The following is a 22,107-nucleotide window of genomic DNA, read 5'->3' on the forward strand; positions in this document are numbered from 1 at the left end:
TTTTTACTATTTTAATATCCCCGGCCAAGGGGGCTTGAACCTGCAATCATTTGATTGCAAGTCCCATAGACGGCAATACAAGTGTATTGCCGTCTATGGGAGATTCTATACATTACTATCGCGGAGGGTCATAGACCAGCCGCGATAGTAATATATATCTATGACAGGCCTCGGAGCCTTCATTAGGCTCCCGGCTGTCATCGGAACAGGTCGGCTCCTGCGGCCTCGCCGTGCAGGAGCCGGCCTGCATCACTAAAGGTATGAGGCCGGGGGGGGAAGCTAACTAACTGTCGGGACCTGCGGAGGAGGAGTGGATTTGCAGCATGGCCGTGCTACTGCCACCGCTGGTTTTCTTCAGCGGCAGGAGCGTGGCAATCTGCAGGCCCCGGCAGCTAAGACAGTCCCCGGCATCTGCTGTAATAGACCGGTGGATGCCGGGGAGTGTCTTAGCTGCCGGGGCCTGCAGTATTGTCACACTCCTGCCGCTGAAGAAAACCAGCGGTGGCAGTAGCGCGGCAATCTGCAGGCCCCGGCAGCTAAGACACTCCCCGGCATCCACCGGTCTATTACAGCAGATGCCGGGGACTGTCTTAGCTGCCGGGGCCTGCAGATTGCCACGCTCCTGCCGCTGAAGAAAACCAGCGGTGGCAGTAGCGCGGCCATGCTGAAAACCCACATTCAGACTATAAGATGCACCCTCATTTTCCTCCGAAATTTTGGGGGAAAAAAGTGCGTCTTATAGTCCGAAAAATACGGTACATTTGGCATGGTGGTTGGGGTAGGGAAGGGGGGGTGGGCGTGGAGTAGGTGGTTTGGAGGTACAGTAGTCCTTGGGGTCTCCTCATTCTTGTTTAGGACATGTGGGTATGGGCGGGTGTAGGGTGGGTGAGTGATTAGGTGGGTGATAAGGAAGTATAATAGTCCTTGGGTGGGTGATTAGGTGGGGCAATAAGGTGGTATAATAGTCCTTGGGTGGGTTAATAGGTGGGGTGATAAGGGGGTATAATAGTCCTTGGGTGGGTTAATAGGTGGGGTGATAAGGGGGTATAATAGTCCTTGGGTGAGTGACTAGGTGGAGTGACAAGGGGGGTATAATAAACCTTGGGTGGGTGATTAGGTGGGGTGATAAGGTGGTATAATAGTCCTTAGGTGGGTGATTAGGTGCGGTGATAAAGGGTGTGGGGAATCGCTCAGGTAGATGCTTGTAGCAGTGCAGGAAACAGGGGCACAGACACTGTATTGCACACAAGTTCAGGCTTTTGCAAAGCCACAGGATAAACAAAACAAAATCCTTCTCAGCTGAGAACCTAACTTATACGTAAGGAAACTTTTCCCTGACTATACAGGGGACTGGCTACTAGTCTCCCACCTTGGCAATAACAATGGGTGGCACAGTACCTGCTTTGGAGGTCCGGTCTGGACAGGTCAGCTCTGTCAGTGTGGTCCCACACTGCTAGTCTTCACACTCAGACTGTTATTAGGGCCTGATTAGTCAGCTGACCTCCCTGGTGTGAGTCTTTACCAAACACCCTTTAGCTGCCTGGCTGGGACATACCTGTCTTCCCAGACCACACTCTTCACTCTCTCACAAGGGGTATAATATTCCTTGGGTGGGTGATTAGGTGGGGTGATAAGGGGATATAATAGTCCTTGGGTGGGCGATTAGATGGGGTGATAAGGGGATATAATAGTCCTTGAGGCATCATCTCCCTTCAGTTGTTGGCAGCTGGACACGTATTGGGCAGCGATCCCCGCAGTGTAGTAGTCAGTCTCATAAAGGTGCTGGACGCAGAACCAGAGGACCTTTCCAGACCTGTAAAAGCATTTTATGAGCTTATTGCAAAAAGGTCAAAAAAATGGAACCACTTGACTTGAGACTTGAGCCGATCTTGACTTTTCAGGATCGATTTTGAAATCCGATTTCTGATCATTTTTCATTCGAACCCGATCTCGATCCCAATTCCGATCCCAATGCAAGTCAATGGGATTTTTTGACTAATCGGAGATCGGATTTTAAAAACAATCCTATTCACTATACAGCATGGAACCTAACAAGTGAACGCTTTAATTGTTAGAATCCACACTGTGTAGTGATTTTTTTTAATCCTCTGGCTACTTAATCCCCCTTCCCGGTGTCCACTTACCTGCAGAGATGGCTGGTCCGGTGCCCGGTGTTCTCGCTCTTCTTCGCCTCACTGCCCCCGCCTCCCAGGTTAGGAGAGTGTGGGCGGGTTAGGAGAGTGTGGGCAGGTACTGGGAGGGGAGACGTCACATCTCCCCGCCCTGTACCTGCCCACACTCTCCTAAGCCACAAGCCCCGCCTTCTTCCTAGCTCTTTAACACGAGGCGAGGCGAAGGGCAGCGAGGCGAAGAAGAACGAGAACACCAGGCACCGGACCAGCCATCTGTGCAGGTAAGTAGCTACTATAGATGTTAGCTAGTCTGCCATTAGAATGAATGGAGGCAGCCGGCACGCAAGGGGATAAGGCTGTGTGCCGGCTGCTTCTATTCATTCCTATGGAACCGCAGCGGAGCCTTCACACTGAGTGTACACTCCGCTCAGAATGAGCATAGCGTATACTCAGTGTGAAGGATAACATTGTTAGCTTTTCCCACAATGTTTGGCCAGTAGCAAAGCATTGTGGGAAATAATCACCGATCTCAATCCCACCTAAAAAGATCATGTTCGGAATTCTGATCGTGATCGTGAAATTTTCTCGATCGCCGATTGTAATTCGATCTTTTCCGAACATGATCGCTCAACCCTACTTGAGACCTTTAGACCAAACTGGAGGGTCTCGACCTGGTGCAAAAGAAAGTGATAACAACGAGTTAGATTGCAAAGGGTAACTGTTCCGCTTTTCACTTCGCACCAGTTTTAACCCATTGTTAGGCTCCAGTCTAAAGCAGCAATTGTATTTTCTATGAATTATCTTTCTACGTTGTCACATAGATGAATAGCAGAGAAAGAGGAAGAAACAGATGGTAATAAATGGACAGGAAACCAGGCGACGATATACGAGAATTGTAGGGATCTGTTTGCCGGGGACGGTAATTGTCGCACTATATTACTGTGTAAGGGAAGTCGTAGGGCGAAGACAACATATAGCCTGTGGTCATTTATACAGATTAGAAATTGGCAAAAAATTGTAAGGTCTTGTGTAGCCAATGGGAAGATGTAGCTCATGGTCTAAGGACCTGTATATCACTCAGTCAACTCATATTGGGGCATTTGGCTGTACCAGAGGGGTCCTAAATGAGCAGCTCTTCATTTAGATGTTCCCACACGGAGATGGACCATGGACCATAGACACAAGGGACTATAGTAGACCATATTGACTTCTATGGGAGTGTGATCTTAGCAGATACAATGTCACATCACCTCTTGTGACTGGTGGATGCTGCACCTTATCTACATATACATGATCGCTGTGATCATCATTGTGCTGTAAGTGAGGTGACTGCTGCAAAGAAATACTGGGAAGTCTCAGCATATTATTTGGCCCAGTGGCCATAATCACAGCTGCAGGAGTTTTAGGGCTAGTTCACACGGGGGCAAGGAGGCGGATTTTGACAGCGGAATAAATCCCCCTCTAATCCAAATGGCCAGATGTAGCAGAGCTTAGGCAGCGCTGTAGCACAGCTGAATACGCTCTCCATACGCAGAGATGTAGATACAACTGAGTATGCTGCGCATATGCAGCGATGTAGAAGAGCCGAGACGCGGGAGCAGGCGGATCATCCACAACAGCAATTAGCTAAATATAAGCGGCTCAGAGCCAACACCAATCTCCATGATAACAGGCGACCAAGAAACCCTGGGTAGTCTAATCCTGCAGTGCGGCCATGTGACCCTACGTCTTGCTAACCTACCACTTCTATACCAGACAGATTGAAGGGAATATGACCGCAGGATCAGACTACGCACAGATTGTTTATAGTCTGTTACCATGGTATAGTAAGCACACCCACAATAAGATATTGTCACGTAATATTGCGTAGCTGCAAAGTTGCGTCACGTTTCATCTCCACGTACTGCAAAAATAAAAGATCATTGTAAAAGTGGACGTTTCCTTTAACTTGCCTTTAACATTTTTTTTTTGTTTTTGCACTTACTTTTGGTGAGAGAAAGAGGAAGGAAGATTGAGCTGAGGAGTTACTGTATATAGACGAATGTAGAAAAAAATGTAAAAAAAAATTAATATCTTTCTTTTAAGGACAGGGCCCGGGACATTAGGGTCCCAGCGACAGCCACTACTGCCGCTATCATTATACTCAGGGGTCTTTTCGGACCCCCGAGTATAATGATAGGCGGACCGGGAGAGGTAAGAAACATAAAAACCACTGTTACTTACCTCTCCACGATCCTGGCAGACTTCAGCCTAGTCATCTGATGTCTCATGACCCCGGCCTGCGTCCCAGGTCATGTGACGTCTGACGTCATTGAAGATGGACTACTTCGGAGGCCGACAGCGTAGGAGACGGGAAATAGACCCGAGAGAGTATAATAATTGTTTATGAGTGTCCAGGAGCCACTATGGGGGATAATATTGTGTGCAGGGGCCACCATGGGGCATAATACTGTGTGCAGGGGCCACTATGGGGGATAATACTGTGTGCAGGGCCACTATGGGGCATAATACTGTGTGCAGGGGCCACTATGGAGGATAATACTGTGTGCAGGGGCCACTATAGGACATAATACTGTGTACAGGGGCCACAATGGGGCATAATACTGTGTGCAGGGGCCACTATGGGGCATAATACTGTGTGCAGGGGCCACTATGGGGGATAATTCTGTGTGCAGGGGCCACTATGGGGGATAATACTGTGTGCAGGGGCCACTATGGGGGATAATACTGTGTGCAGGGGCCACTATGGGGGATAATACTGTGTGCAGGGGCCACTATGGAGGATAATACTGTGTGCAGGGGCCACTATGAGGGATAATACTGTGTGCAGGGGCCACTATGGGACATAATACTGTGTGCAGGGGCCACTATGGGGTATAATACTGTGTGCAGGGGCCACTATGGGACATAATACTGTGTGCAGGGGCCACTATGGGGATAATACTGTGAGCAGGGGCCACTATGGGACATAATACTGTGTGCAGGGGCCACTATGGGGGATAATACTGTGTGCAGGAGCTACTATGGGACATAAAACTGTGTGGAGGGGCCACTATGCGGCATAATACCGTGTGCAGGGGCCACTATGGGGCATAATACTGTGTGCAGGGGCCACTATGGGGGATAATACTGTGTGCAGGGGCCACTATGGGGGATAATACTGTGTGCAGGGGCCACTATGGGGGATAATACTATGTGCAGGGGCCACTATGGGGGATAATACTATGTGCAGGGGCCACTATGGGGGATAATACTGTGTTCAGGGGCCACTATGGGGGATAATACTATGTGCAGGGGCCACTATGGGGCATAATACTGTGTGCAGGGGCCACTATGGGGGATAATACTGTGTGCAGGGGCAACTATGGGACATAATACTGTGTGCAGGGGCCACTATGGGGGATAATACTGTGTGCAGGGACCACTATGGGGGATAATACTGTGTAAAGGGGCCACTATGGGGCATAATAGAGCGCGCAGGAATGCGTAGGAGGGGGTCAGTTGAGGTCTTCGGTGTCGGTCGGGGGGGAATCATGTCAAAAGTTCGCCAGACCACCCCCTTATCCAACTAAAGACCACTTATTTGAGCAATGTCTCAGTGGGAACCTTTCAAAGGACCACACATTGGACATACACTGTTAGACTAACATGGCGGCATCACTGCATACCTCCCAACCATCCCGGATTCAGTGGGACAGTCCCAGATTTAAGGGATTCTTTGCCATGGTATCTCCCAAATTCAACTCATCTGCGTCCAGAGAGGAGGCAGATGAGTTGAATACATGGTGAAGCAGGAGCAAAGCGCAATGTGATGACATCACTCACATCACACCTGCAGCTCTCTCAACACTGCGGGACAGGAGAGCTGAGACAGAGCAGCAGGGGAGTGAGGAGAGGTGAGTATCAGTGTTTTATGTTAAAGTTTGGCAGATGAAGAGGGACATTAAACTGTGGGGGGAGATGGAGAGGGACAATAAACTGGTGGTGCGTATGAGGCAGACATTAAACTGGGGGGCATATTAAGAGGGACATTAAACTGTGGGCATATGAGGGGGACATTAAACTTTGGGGGCAGATGAATAAAGACATTAAACTGGGGGAAGATGGAGGGGGCATTAAACTGGTGGCAACTGGAACGGCTGCATTAAACTGGGAGATAGCTTAATGTCCCTCTCCAGCTGCCCTGACAGTTTAATGGGGGGCAGGGCGATATGAGGGGACCATTAGACTATGGAGCAGTCATAGGGTTTTAATGGGGTTTGCTGACCACTGGGTAGCCATCCCCTGTCCAGTTTCTCGAGGTTGAGGACGGACACCTGGTAGACTGGCACAGGGCAGACACCGGGCACAAGTGTCTAACTAAACAGAAGTTATAACCTAACTATACATGTGGCTTACTATAAGCCACACGAAAAACACAAGCACAAATTGGCCTCATCGGACTCAGAATTACAAGACAGACCCAGTCACTTCCTCTCCTCTCAGGATCTGCCCTGAAGTTCAGGCTCAGCAGGCTTTTATGGCCCAATAATGAGACTCAGGACCCACAACTGGAGCTGAAGCTACTCCAGATATTGTGCAATATAATGCTGATATACCTACTATACAATACTTGGGCTTTTGTAGCCTTATTTGGGGGTTCAGGGTGCCAGTGGTTGGGTGCGGTTTCTCTGGCCAGCGATCATCGGTCTCTATGTCCCAGTTTCGAGGGTCTGCCAACTCGGGGCACATTCCGACAATCACCGTCCACTTTGTAATCACATAGGCCACTGTTGAATTTGGGTAATTCAGTTCATTTGCTATGTCCTTTAAGGATCCACCATTTCTGTGGCACCCGACAATTGTCCCTCGAAATCGGACAACTCTGCACTTTGTGGCATCATGCATGCGACTAATGCCAATGCTGTTTCCTATTTAATGGTGGAAGGCGTTACGTACATCACGACCGCAGATATCTTCATTTGCATGGGGGTCCAAATACTTATTGGTAGACAGTGTATATTAAGGCCATGGCATAAAAACAGAGAATCGCTAATAAGATATAAACACACAGCATGTCATGTGTGCGGGTCCTGGATGGCAGCAGAAGGAGTTTGTGCGGGTCCGTATTGTATATGGCTGTTTGGCACTAGTATACTTGTAACATAGTAGATAAGGTTGGATAAAGACACAAGTCCAGCAAGGCCAACCCACCAAGTTGATCCAGAGCAAGGAAAAAAATACCAAGGCTGATGCCCGCTGCCCCATCACATTCCTCCCCAACTCCAAAGATGGCAAGTGCACTAAGGCCTCGTACACAAGACCTGGGCAAAACTCACTGAAGTAAATGAATAGGTCGGGGGAGGTATGGACGCACAGGGCCAACATCCATACAGTGTTGGCCAAAAGTATTGGCGCCCCTTCAATTCTGTCAGATAATACTCCGTTTCCTCCAGATAATGATTACAAGCATGAACTCTTTGGTAATATCTTCATTTATTTTGCTTGCAATGAAAAAACACAAAAGAGAATGAAAAAAAAAGTCACATCATTGATCATTTTACACAAAACTCCAGAAATGGTCCGGACAGAAGTATTGGCGCCCTCAGCCTAATACTTGGTAGCACAACCTTTAGACACAATAACTGCGCACAACCGCTTCCGCTAACCAGCAATGAGTTTCTTACAAGGCTCTGCTGGAATCTTAGACCATTCTTCTTTGGCAAACTGCTCGCGGTCCCCCCTGAGATGTGAAGGGGGCCTTCTCCAAACTGCCACCAAGAGATCTCTCCTCCCCCACAGGTGTTCTATGGGATTCAGGGCTGGACTCATTGCTGCCACTTTACAAGTCTCCAGGGCTTTCTCTCACCACCATTCTCTAGTGCTGACCTGAAGTGTGTTTTGGGTCCTTGTCCTGCTGGAAGACCCATGACCTCTGAGGGAGACCCAGCTTTCTCACACTGGGCCCTACATGATGCTGCACAATGTGTTGGTCGTCTTCAGACTTCATAATGCCATGCACACGGTCAAGCAGTCCAGTGCCAGAGGCAGCAAAGCAACCCCAAAACATCAGGGAACCTCCGCCATGTCTGACTGTAGGGGGGCGTCTTCTTTTCTTTGAAGGCCTCTTTTTTTCCCTGTAAACTCTATGTTGAGGCCTTTTCCTACTTTTGTCTCCTCTGACCAGAGAACATTCTTCCAGAACGGTTTTGGCTTTCTCAGGTAAGTTTTGGCAAACTCCAGCCTGGCTTTTTTCTGTCTCTGGGTAAGAAGTGGGGTCTTCCTGGGTCTCCTACCATACAGTCCCTTCTCATTCAGACGCTGACACTGGATAGTACGGGGTGACACTGTTGTACCCTCGGACTGCAGGGCAGCTTGAACTTGTTTGGATCTTTAATTGTAGTTCTTTATCCACCATCCGCACAATCTTGCGGTGAAATCTCTCGTCAATTTTTCTTTTCCGTCCACATCTAGGGAGGTTAGCCACAGTGCCATGGGCTTTACACTTCTTGATGACACTGCGCACGGTAGACACGGGAACATTCAGGTCTTTGGAGATGGACTTGTAGCCTTGAGATTGCTCATGCTTCCTCACAATTTTGCTTCACAAGTCCTCAGACAGTTCTTTGGTCTTCTTTCTTTTCTCCATGCTCAATGTGGTCACACAAGGACACAGGACAGAGGTGGAGTCAACTTTAATCCATTTCAACTGGCTGCAAGTGTGATTTAGTTATTGCCATCACCTGTTAGGTGCCTCAGGTAAGTAACAGGTGCTGTTAATTACACAAATTAGAGAAGCATCACATGATTTTTCAAACAGTGCCAATACTTTTGTCCACCCCTTTTTTATGTTTGCTGTGGAATTATATCCAATTTGGCTTTTTGACAATTCTTTGTGTGGTTTTCCATTGAAGACAAATTAAATGAAGATAATAATACCAAAGAATTTGTGATTGCAATCATTTTCTGGAAGAACATGAGTATTATCTGACAGAATTGCAGGGGTGCCAATACTTTTGGCCAACACTGTATGTCATCTGTGCTGTACAACCACTGACTATGGTGTGCATGAGGCCTAGGCTTCTGGATCAACATCCTCTCCGGCTGAACTTGTACAAGTCATCAGACATCACCACATTCTGCGGACGCTCCATGATGTCACCTCTTACTGTACACAGGCCTCACCTATGACTATGGTACAAACCTTGTCTGGGTTACAGTTATTGTGCGGTACTATTTGCACACAGTATGGTTATTATGGCACAGATACTGTACAGTCCCTTTATGTTGTGTATAGTTTATTATATAAGTGGTAGATGGCAGTGTTTTGTGGGTATTGTATGGTGTACTTTTGTTTGGGCACTGTTTCACATTCGTACGTTCACACTTTTTGGGTGTTGTGTCGTGAGATATACAGACATAAGTGTATTTTTAGAGTGTGACTAAGCGATTCAGAGGAGTGTGAAAAGTGTGCTATGACTTCTCAAGCCCTACACTACACTACACTACACTACCCTGTACTACACTACCCTATACTACCCTATACTACACTACACTATACACTACCCTACCCTACACTAAACTACACTACCCTATGCTACACAACACTATCCTATATTATATTACACAACACTACACTACCCTATACTACACTACGCTATACACTACCCTACACAACACTACACTACACTACCCTGCACTACACTACCTTACCCTACACTACACAACACTACACTATACTACACAACACTATACTACACTACCCTGCACTACACTACCTTACCCTACACTACACAACACTACACTACCCTATACTACACTACACTAAACTACACAACACTATCCTATATTATACTACACAACACTACCCTATACTACATTGCACTATACACTACCCTACACTACACAACACTATCCTATATTATACTACACTACACTACCCTGCACTACACTACCGTACCCTACACTACATTACATTATACACTACCCTACCATACTCTACCCTACCCTGGAAACCTACATCTATATATTGGTTATTTCAGCCTGTTGCCATACAGGCCCAAAGCCTGTGCTAGCAGTAACAGGCTATTACTACTACCACAGGCTTTGGGCCTATATGTTACTGCTAGTACAGGCTTTGGGCCTATATGGTAATATCCCAGACCAAGTGACGTCTGACACATTACTATATAGGCCCGAAGCCTGCTAGGATTAACAGTAACAGTGTTTATTATGTTCCCTCACCTCCCCTGGGGCCCTGGGAAGCGGGGGCGACAGTGACCAGGCCCAGGGAGGTTGATAAATAGGCCCCTACCTACTGAGGATACTCCAGCAGGTAGCGGCCTATTATAAAACCAAAAAAAAAATTATTTTACTTACCGACTTCGGCCTTCTCCCGCTGCCGCCTCCTCTTCATCCGGCAGTAAGACATATGCGTCTCAGCGTAGGCGGCGTGATGATGTCACCTGTGCTGAGACGCAGACATCTGAACCAGCGCAGGAGAATGGTCGTTCTCCTGCATTAGTTTAGGCAAAAAAAGTAAAAAAAAAAAAAAATCGCTGGGGCTGTCGCCCCCCTCCGGAGCGCCGCCTGAGGAGGTCGCCTCACCTCGCCTCATTAGATGCGGTCACACTATAGAGCTGTATACTGTAAGAGCGGTCACACTATAGAGCTGTATACTGTAAGAGAGGTCACACTATAGCTGTATACTGTAAGAGCGGTCACACTATAGAGCTGTATACTGTAAGAGCGGTCACACTATAGAGCTGTATACTGTAAGAGAGGTCACACTATAGCTGTATACTGTAAGAGCGGTCACACTATAGAGCTGTATACTGTAAGAGCGGTCACACTATATACTGTATACTGTAAGAGCAGTCACACTATAGAGCTGTATACTGTAAGACCGGTCAAACTATAGAGCTGTATACTGTAAGAGCAGTCACACTATAGAGCTGTATACTGTAAGAGCGGCCACACTATATACTGTAAGAGCGGTCACACTATATACTGTATACTGTAAGAGCGGCCACACTATATACTGTATACTGTAAGAGCGACCACACTAAAAGGTTTCCCAGGAACAGTCTCTATTGTCTCCAATGTTACCCTGATTATTAATCTATATTTTCATTTTGTGTTTTCTTAGGTAATAAAGTCGTAGTCAGCGAAAAGAAATCCTCCGCCCTGTCCTCGGCCTTACCACCGCCACCACCGCAAGTAAAATCCCCGTCAGGAGTTCCAGCGATTCCCAGCTTACCGCCCAGGAACGTCAGGTACCCCCTACTTATTACATGGACAGGATGTTGGGGTGCAGCTAGGATTTCCGTCACCTGGTTGTACATGATCTGCCCATGATAGCCACGGTTGCCCAGTGTTTGTGAATTCACCTATACTGTGTGTATATAAATATATATGTATTAAGCTCAGTTATGAATTTAGGAAGTGCTATTATTAGGGTCACAATCACATATAAGATCAAGCTGCAACCTCAGGATGAAGCAACATCTGCAGAAAAGAGGAATCTAAGAGCAGGACAGCTGGTGCCGGGCTCGGCCGGGCATCTGTGGCCCCTGAACGTCTTATGCTAAAGCTAATAACATCATAGGAGGAAATGACTATTTATATACCAGCAGTGTAAAGGGATATCCCCATTATATGAAGTGATGGCCTACATGCTAGGCTCCTGACTGGCAAGGATCTGACCTCTGGGTCCCTGGCTATTACTCGATGAGATCTGACCTCTGGGTCCCTGGCTATTGCTCGATGAGATCTGACCTCTGGGTCCCTGGTTATTGCTCAATGAGATCTGACCTCTGGTTCCCTGGCTATTGTTCGATGAGATCTGACCTCTGGGTCCCTGGCTATTACTCGATGAGGGCAGCGGAGCCTTTGCTTTGCATTTCTTGTTCTCCATCAAGCCCAGACCACCATGATAACTTCTAATAACAAGTTTACAAACAAGACATTTTTGGCCCTTTACTTCTGCAGGGATCCCCATCTTTTAACACAGGGAATAAAAATTCAGATCCCAGACTACAGCCAGACCTACAGTACAGTGACTTGTGGTGTGGACCAAAGAGTAGAGTAGCACTCGGAGCCTACTGCAACACCTGTGGATAGATCATCAACTTGGGGCCAGAAAACACCTTAAGGCTGGGGCCCCACATGGCGAACAAATCGTGACGTTTTACAGTCAGGGCAAAGTCGAATCCCATGCCCACTTTGCGGTAAAAACCATGCTGCGGACACGCCGCGATTTCCAAAACCATCTTGTTTTTGGAAATCGCAGCATGTCATTTATACCTGCGTTAACGCTGGCGGTTTCCCTATAGGTAATATTGAAGCAGTGTAATGATTATGAATTATTTCTTATTACTCCACAGAAGCACAAATGAAGATTACAGGAATGAGGACGGTAAGTACAATAAGGGATATATGTATGTGCTCTCTGCTCATACGGGATATCTGTCCTCCTAAGTAATGCTGGCCAAATATGATGGTGTATCTGCTCAGTAGGCTCAGTTTCCCTGAAGAGCTATGGGAGGGACAGTGAAACATTGCGTTATATTTACTGCAATGACTAGGCATAGTATAGAATAGACTATAGAATAGTATTTGAGGATGGCAGCAATGTACAGTATCTCTGTCTTATATAGGGCAGGATCGGCCGTCCTATCTGACAGACGACTTGTATTGGCTTTCTAAGACTCGACAAAACCCAAGAAACCAAATATATTTAACCCTAAAATAGTTTTAGTTCAAAGTTAATAGAGAAGGAGCCTCAGTCAGTAATTTAATGTATATCACTTTATATGACCATAAAACCTCTACATCACAGTCATATAACAATGATCGTTCTTAACATAACATCACTATCACATCCTTTATGCTGGTATTTGTGCTTTATGTTACAGGAGGATTCGTCGATGATATAGTAAGTATTACTGCCGAGGAGAAAACTCTGTTATGTTTTTTGGATATAGGATCCTATTCAATAAGAGGCTGTACAGCATTAGGAAAACAAAGATGTCACTATTGTCTTTTCTATGCAAGTTAACACTTTGGAGCAATGGAAGTCCCTTGTTGCTCCAAAACAAAAACATATATATTTGCAATATCTCAACAATGAGGGCAGCGATTCACAGAAGGAAAACGTGTTTTGATGCAGATGACACTAACCTATCTATCTGCAGGGCTGGGGTGATATGCTGGTTCTGGTGACAGTAACCTATCTATCTGCAGGGCTGGGGTGATATACTGGGTCTGGTGACGGTAACCTATCTATCTGCAGGGCTGGGGTGATATGCTGGGTCTGGTGACACTAACCTATCTATCTGCAGGGCTGGGGTGATATGCTGGTTCTGGTGACACTAACCTATCTATCTAAAGGCTGGGGTGATATGCTGGGTCTGGTGACAGTAACCTATCTATCTGCAGGGCTGGGGTGATATGCTGGTTCTGGTGACACTAACCTATCTATCTGCAGGGCGGGGGTGATATGCTGGTTCTGGTGACAGTAACCTATCTATCTGCAGGGCGGGGGTGATATGCTGGTTCTGGTGACAGTAACCTATCTATCTGCAGGACTGGGGTGATATGCTGGTTCTGGTGACACTAATCTATCTGCAGGGCTGGGGTGATATGCTGGTTCTGGTGACAGTAACCTATCTATCTGCAGGGCTGGGGTGATATGCTGGTTCTGGTGACACTAACCTATCTATCTGCAGGGCTGGGGTGATATGCTGGGTCTGGTGGCACTAACCTATCTATCTGCAGGGCTGGGGTGATATGCTGGTTCTGGTGACACTAACCTATCTATCTGCAGGACTGGGGTGATATGCTGGTTCTGGTGACTGTAACCTATCTATCTGCAGGGCTGGGGTGATATGCTGGTTCTGGTGACTGTAACCTATCTATCTGTAGGGCTGGGGTGATATGCTGGTTCTGGTGACAGTAACCTATCTATCTGCAGGGCTGGGGTGATATGCTGGTTCTGGTGACAGTAACCTATCTATCTGCAGGGCTGGGGTGATATGCTGAGTCTGGTGACACTAACCTATCTATCTGCAGGGCTGGGGTGATATGCTGGGTCTGGTGACACTAACCTATCTATCTGCAGGGCTGGGGTGATATGCTGGTTCTGGTGACTGTAACCTATCTATCTGCAGGGCTGGGGTGATATGCTGGTTCTGGTGACTGTAACCTATCTATCTGCAGGGCTGGGGTGATATGCTGGTTCTGGTGACAGTAACCTATCTATCTGCAGGGCTGGGGTGATATGCTGGTTCTGGTGACAGTAACCTATCTATCTGCAGGGCTGGGGTGATATGCTGAGTCTGGTGACAGTAACCTATCTATCTGCAGGGCTGGGGTGATATGCTGAGTCTGGTGACAACTAACCTATCTATCTGCAGGGCTGGGGTGATATGCTGGGTCTGGTGACACTAACCTATCTATCTGCAGGGCTGGGGTGATATGATGGGTCTGGTGACAGTAACCTATCTGCAGGGCTGGGGTGATATGCTGGTTCTGGTGACACTAACCTATCTATCTGCAGGACTGGGGTGATATGCTGGTTCTGGTGACACTAACCTATCTATCTGCAGGGCTGGGGTGATATGCTGAGTCTGGTGACAGTAACCTATCTATCTGCAGGGCTGGGGTGATATGCTGAGTCTGGTGACAGTAACCTATCTATCTGCAGGGCTGGGGTGATATGCTGGGTCTGGTGACACTAACCTATCTATCTGCAGGGCTGGGGTGATATGCTGGTTCTGGTGACAGTAACCTATCTATCTGCAGGACTGGGGTGATATGCTGGTTCTGGTGACACTAACCTATCTATCTGCAGGGCTGGGGTGATATGCTGGTTCTGGTGACACTAACCTATCTATCTGCAGGCTGGGGTGATATGCTGGGTCTGGTGACAGTAACCTATCTATCTGCAGGGCTGGGGTGATATGCTGGTTCTGGTGACACTAACCTATCTATCTGCAGGGCTGGGGTGATATACTGGTTCTGGTGACAGTAACCTATCTATCTGCAGGGCTGGGGTGATATGCTGGTTCTGGTGACACTAACCTATCTATCTGCAGGGCGGGGGTGATATGCTGGTTCTGGTGACAGTAACCTATCTATCTGCAGGGCTGGGGTGATATGCTGGTTCTGGTGACACTAACCTATCTGCAGGACTGGGGTGATATGCTGGTTCTGGTGACTGTAACCTATCTATCTGCAGGGCTGGGGTGATATGCTGGTTCTGGTGACAGTAACCTATCTATCAGCAGGACTGGGGTGATATGCTGGTTCTGGTGACAGTAACCTATCTATCTGCAGGGCTGGGGTGATATGCTGGTTCTGGTGACACTAACCTATCTATCTGCAGGGCGGGGGTGATATGCTGGTTCTGGTGACAGTAACCTATCTGCAGGGCTGGGGTGATATGCTGGTTCTGGTGACACTAACCTATCTATCTGCAGGGCTGGGGTGATATACTGGTTCTGGTGACAGTAACCTATCTATCTGCAGGGCTGGGGTGATATGCTGGTTCTGGTGACAGTAACATGTCTATCTGCAGGGCTGGGGTGATATGCTGGTTCTGGTGACAGTAACCTATCTATCTGCAGGGCTGGGGTGATATGCTGGTTCTGGTGACTGTAACCTATCTATCTGCAGGGCTGGGGTGATATGCTGGTTCTGGTGACAGTAACCTATCTATCTGCAGGGCTGGGGTGATATGCTGGTTCTGGTGACAGTAACCTATCTATCTGCAGGGCTGGGGTGATATACTGGTACTGGTGACAGTAACCTATCTATCTGCAGGGCTGGGGTGATATACTGGGGTCTGGTGACAGTAACCTATCTATCTGCAGGACTGGGGTGATATGCTGGGTCTGGTAATAACCTATCTATCTGCAGGGCTGGGGTGATATGCTGGATCTGGTGACACTATATATATATTCCACTCCATACACTATTACACGTCATTGATATAAGGACACTTTGCAGATCTGTAGGGCAATATCCCAGACTACTATATGAAGAGACAAAGCTTCAGCTCCAGCGATGTCGCTCGTAGACTCTGACGAGATCCTCCTGTCATTGTAGAGACAGATACACATATACAAGACAGTGACATGTATATAGCTAACTGACATGTATATAACCGGGACATGAAGACCAAGGATGACAGGACACAGAACCAGTACAAGGACATGTGATGACAGCGCTACTGCCACGGCGGCTGCTACTGCCGACTGAATCGTGTCAGAGAAGACGGAGACTGACACTGAACTACAAGGATGGGCAGCATGTCCGTCCCCAAAGATGACGGGCTCACCAACAAATATAAACTATACTCTTTATTCTAGCTAAATATCCTATTCAGAAAGTATATCTGTGTCTAGGAAAGCTGGGTTCCACCCAATATGACCATTAGGGGTGTAGTATCTCTATAGGGCAGGGGTTAACAAGGACTTTTCTATTTAATACCCCTGGTGCCTAAAGGGGTATTATCAACATTACTGGTGGTCTAGGGCGGTGTAAGGGTAAATATAAGCATCTCTGGTGGCCTAGGACAGGGAGGTGTTACTGCTAATATCCCTGGTGGTCTAGGGCTATGATAAGATTGCAACTTTGTCCCATTCAAGTGAACATCCGCTACTACTTATATGTCATGTGGATGTACCGAAGAGGCCACAGCACATATGGAAGCAATAATGGCAGCCACATTGATTGTCGCACAACTTTCCTAGAGAGAAATATACGTAAAAAGTGGCCGATTAGAATATTTAACAAGGCAACAAAAACTCAAGGACATTGGACAATCATTTCTGATAAGCTGATGACATGGTGAATCTAATGATCAGCTGTAATCGGTGGGAGGATTCCCTACAGCACCCCCACAGGAAAAATGAAGCATTACACAGTAGAATGACCTGCCCATGTATATGGACAATCTAGGTCCTCCAGGAAGAGGGACACTCTTTGTAGATGCTCAACATGTCTAATAGAGGAGAATCCTGAAGAAGGTCGCCATTGCCCCACAAGTTTCCTACAGTTTATGTGGCCCTGTAAGACGTGTTTTACTAATATTAATTGTTCTTTTTAAGAGTGAAGAAAGCGATGAAGAATGCTATGAAGGAATCGATGAGCATAGGTAAGCACGTGGCAAAACTTTCAGTTAGGGTTGGGCGATCGGGATCGGGAAAGATCAGATCCCGATCGGCGATCGAGCAAATTTCACGATCGTGATCGGCTGGAAAATGATCGGAAATCTGATTTTAAAAACGATCCTGAAATCTCAAGATTGACTCAATCCTAAAAGTGACTTTTCCCATAGAGCAGCATTGACTAGGGTTGAGCGATCGGGAAAGATCGGATCCTGATCGGCGATCGAGCAAATTTCACGATCGGGATCGGCTGGAAAATGATCAGAAATCGAATTTTAAAAACGATCCTGAAATTTCAAGATCGACTCAATCCTAAAAGTGACTTTTCCCATAGAGAAACATTGACTAGGGTTGAGTAATCGGGAAAGATCGTATCCCGATTGGCGATCGAGCAAATTTCACGATCGCGATGGAAAATGATCGAAAATCTGATTTTAAAAACGATCCTGTAATCTCAAGATCGGCTCAACCCTATTCCTAGTTCACAATGTTGAGGTGATCTGGTTCCTTTAGGACCTATCAGCTCCTGACGTTTCTGGCCCCTGTATACCCAGTGCTCATTGATCAGGAATCCAGGTACAGCACAAACCGTCCGTGACTACTCTATGGAGAGTCCAGCTGTCACTGACAGCGTCTCCTCGCCTCTTCAGTTGCACAGTCTTGTAACTCTGCCTTTGCTACATACTATATATACATGAAAGGCAGTAATAACACAGCAGGATACAACAAGCTCCCTCTAGTGGCGGCAGAATCCAACCACAAATTAGATCTATCTAGAATGACTACATTATCAATGACCATAGTATGACAGCATACTAGAGGGGTTATAGGGGCAATCCTCCTGGTTACACATCTACCCTTATGTGAGCTTTTCCTTCCAGTGTTCAGTACAAGAGAGAGCAAGAAGAGAAGAAAGAGAAAAAGAGGAAGAAAGAGCTGGAGCAAGCTAAGAAGGAGCAAAAGGAGAAGGAAAAGAAGGAGCAGGAGATAAGAAAACGGTTCAGGGTAAGGTCTTACCACCCCCCTGTATAGAATATATAGAATGGTCACATGTAAAGTGACGGACGCCATTTTTTTAGTTTCTAAACCTAGGCTAATAAAGCAGTATAAAAAATAAAGCAGACAATATTTTACCCCAAGACTTGGAGACCCCTCCCCATTATAATATGGCTCCCGAATCTTCCTGCAGTTAACACAGAAGATAGAAGTCATCCATCAGGCCAAGGCCAACACCGACTATAAAGGCGGCAAAAATGAACTCAGCTTCAAACACGGAGATGAGATTGAAATCATACGAGTTACCGATAATCCCGAGGGAAAATGGCTCGGCCGGATGAAAGGAAATTGTGAGTATTAGTCAGAGCGGTGACAATCCTCCAAGTGGAGGCCAAATCTTAGGGCTGAGGGCAGGTCAAAAAGACAGCAAAGGCTGGAAATGGCAGCCCGGTGGTTCAGTGGTTGGCCCTGTTTGTGCCTCAGTGGTTGGCCCTGTTAGTGGCTCAGTGGTTGGCCCGATTGGTGGCTTAGTGGTTGGCGGCTCAGTGGTTGGCCCTATTGTTGGCTCAGTGGTTGGCCCTATTGGTGGCTTAGTGGTTGGCGGCTCAGTGGTTGCCAGTATTGTTGGCTCAGTGGTTGGCCCTATTAGTGGCTTAGCAGTTGGCCCTGTTGGTAGCTCAGTGATTGGCCCTATTGGTGGCTTAGTGATTAGCGGCTCAGTGGCTGGTACTATTGTTGGCTCACTGGTCGGCCCTATTGGTGGCTTAGTGGTTGGCGGCTCAGTGGTTGGCACTATTGTTGGCTCAGTGGTTAGCCCTATTGGTGGCTTAGTGGTTGGCCCTGTTGGTAGCTCAGTGGTTAGCCCTGTTGGTGGCTTAGTGGTTGGCGGCTCAGTGGCTGGTACTATTGATGATTCAGTGGTTGCCCCTGTAAGTGGCTCAGTGGTTGACCCTGTTGGTAGCTCAGTGGTTGGCCCTATTGGTGGCTTAGTGGTTGGCAGCTCAGTGGTTGGCACTATTGATGACTCAGTTGTTGGCCCTGTTGGTGGCTCAGTGGTTGGCCATGTTGACGGCTCAGTGGTTGGCACTATTGGCAGCTCAGTGGTTGACCCTGTTGGTGGCTCAGTGGTTGACACTGTTGCCTTGAAGTCCTATGTGCAAATCCAGTCAAGAACAACATCTACATTGAGTTTGCATGTTCTCCCCGTGTTTGTATGGGTCTTCTCTCTCAATAGATGTAGATTGTGAGCCCTTTATGGGACATTAATTGACAATGTCTGTACAGTGCTGTGGAATATGATGGCACTATATAAATAAATAAAATAAAGGTAAACTGTCGCCGGGTTTGGGACCTAAACCAGCAGCTTGTCGCTGTGGACTTGTCCTAGGCAAATTACAACTGAACGATACAATGTACAGGACTAAGGTCACCATGTTCGGGGCCCTAAACCCCAACAACATAAGGATATTCTGCAGGTTTAGGGGCCCCAAACCCGATGACAAGTTTCCTTTATGTTGCTCCATCAAAAAGTTAGAAGTAGGCATCTCTCTTCTCTCCAAGTATTACCTCTGTCACTTTCATCCTCTATTAGAGGATAATCATACTCATTAGGGAGAGTGTGCACCTACACAGGCGTACGCAGAATGCTCCGCTAGGGATTCTGGGTAAACAATATGCAAATCTGTTCTCCAGGATGTAATTAGGAGAAGAGCGCCTCTCTATGCTGCCCTCTAGGGGCAGCCCCCTTAACATCATGCATGACTCGTTTAGTGAGCCTAATAACATAATGCAGGGATTATTGCCAAACTAGTATTTATATTCCAAAAGGAACAGATTCCCAGCTATGGACAGCGAAGCAGAAATGACTTGTAAGTCTCCGTACGCCTGTGTAGGTGCACACTCTCCCTAATGTGTATGATTATCCCCTGATCCTGGTCTATAGTCTCTCACTCTGCCAAACTAGTATCCCTACGCTATGCTGAGGAGATCCAGCGCTGTCCATAGCTGGGAATCTGCTCCTTTTGGAATATAAATACTAGTTTGGCAATAATCCCCGCATTATGTTATTGGGCTCAATAAACGAGTCATGCATGATGTTAAAGGGGCTGCCCCTAGAGGGCAGCAAACAGAGGCATTGTTCTCCTAATTACATCCTGGAGAATAGATTTGCTCCTTCCTCCCTTCCTTCCTCCTTTCCTCCCTTCCTTCCTCCCTTCCTTCCTTCCTTCCTTCCTTCCTCCCTTCCTTCCTTCCTCCTTTCCTTCCTTCCTTCCTCCTTTCCTTCCTTCCTTCCTCCTTTCCTTCCTTCCTCCTTTCCTTCCCTCTTTCCTTCCTTCCTCCCTTCCTTCCTTCCTCTTTTCCTCCCTTCCTTCCTCCTTTCCTTCCTCCCTTCCTTCCTCCTTTCCTTCCTTCCTTCCTTCCTCCCTTCCTTCCTCCTTTCCTTCCTTCCTTCCTCCCTTCCTTCCTCCTTTCCTTCCTCCCTTCCTTCCTCCTTTCCTTCCTTCCTTCCTTCCTTCCTCCCTTCCTTCCTCCTTTCCTTCCTTCCTTCCTCCTTTCCTTCCTTCCTTCCATCCTTCCTTCCTTCCTTCCTTCCTCCCTTCCTTCCTCCTTTCCTTCCTTCCTTCCTTCCTTCCTTCCTTCCTCCTTTCCTTCCTCCTTTCCTTCCTCCCTTCCTTCCTCCTTTCCTTCCTTCCTTCCTTCCTTCCTTCTTTCCTTCCTTCCTCCATCCCTTCCTTCCTTCCACCTTTCCTTCCTTCCTCCCTTCCTTCCTTCTTTCCTTCCTCCCTTCCTTCCTCCTTCCTTCCTCCCTTCCTCCTTTCCTTCCTTCCTTCCTCCCTTCCTTCCACCTTTCCTTCCTTCTTTCCTTCCTCCTTTCCTTCCTTCCTTCCTTCCTTCCTTCCTTCCTCCTTTCCTTCCTCCTTTCCTTCCTCCTTTCCTTCCTTCCTTCCTCCCTCCCTTCCTTCCTTCCTTCCTTTCTTATTTCCCTCTCACATATTCCATAGTAGACATCCGACCTCCACTTGTGACTTCTCGTACAGTCAGTGATCCATTGAGAAAAAAATGGCCAAAAAAGTGATATCCCCCTCTTATCCTATGTTTGTATCAAATGTTCTCTCTTTCAGATGGATATATAAAGACAGCGATGGTGAAAGTAGATTATGACTCGCTACCGAGGAGGAACCCGACAACTCACACTGCTGTGAAAGTAGAGAATGACCAAGATATCTATGATGACGTTGGGGAGCAGGACTCCATCAGCAAGTAGGGGACACTTTTATCTTATCTTCCTTTAAGAATGAATCTGTTTTAGAAAGTTTTTGTTGACGAGTAGAAACCGTCCTAGTACTTGCTCACGTCATTGTTATGGAATTGCTAGGACAGCAATTCCCCAGTAGCTGCTGGATACCCTGGAGGAAGGGGCACAAGAGACAGTGAGGCCTAAGCTGAAGCCCCCCACTGTCCCTTCCAGGCCCTATCCTATGTAATAGTCGGCAACTTGGAGACGATCCCTTCCTATATATGTGATACCAAAACGCAGACAAGACGAACAACAACAAGGGGAGGTCAGCTAGCCAGGGTTCGGTAACAGTTGAGCGATGCAGTGCCAAATCAGAGTCCAAAGAATAGTCAGTAGGGAAGCCAGAGGTCAAGGATGAGAATACAAGTAAATAAACAGCAAGGGAAGCCAGCAAGCACAAGGCAATAACAGGCACCAGTGTGAATGTGAGCAAAGACTAAATAGGGAGGAAGAACCCACCCAGAACCTGATAAGAAGGCAGGCTGTCAATCACAGGGCAAGGCAAAAATTAACCACTTAATGGACAGAG

The 22,107-nt window shown here is 47.3% G+C and overlaps 1 protein-coding gene across 1 annotated transcript in view; it reads left to right on the forward strand.

The window, feature by feature from the left end:
* The window catches only part of FYB1 (FYN binding protein 1), a 58,540-nt gene that overhangs the window by 11,694 nt on the left and 24,739 nt on the right, over nucleotides 1-22,107 (forward strand). Inside the window, exons 2-8 of the mRNA XM_075267523.1 lie at nucleotides 11,260-11,386; nucleotides 12,497-12,528; nucleotides 13,028-13,047; nucleotides 17,225-17,271; nucleotides 18,166-18,289; nucleotides 18,474-18,630; nucleotides 21,403-21,541. Coding sequence (XP_075123624.1) covers nucleotides 11,260-11,386; nucleotides 12,497-12,528; nucleotides 13,028-13,047; nucleotides 17,225-17,271; nucleotides 18,166-18,289; nucleotides 18,474-18,630; nucleotides 21,403-21,541 — 646 coding nt within the window. The remainder of the gene's footprint in view (nucleotides 1-11,259; nucleotides 11,387-12,496; nucleotides 12,529-13,027; nucleotides 13,048-17,224; nucleotides 17,272-18,165; nucleotides 18,290-18,473; nucleotides 18,631-21,402; nucleotides 21,542-22,107) is intronic.

This window comes from Leptodactylus fuscus, chromosome 1 (genome assembly GCF_031893055.1).
Source record: "Leptodactylus fuscus isolate aLepFus1 chromosome 1, aLepFus1.hap2, whole genome shotgun sequence".
NCBI lineage: Eukaryota > Metazoa > Chordata > Amphibia > Anura > Leptodactylidae > Leptodactylus > Leptodactylus fuscus.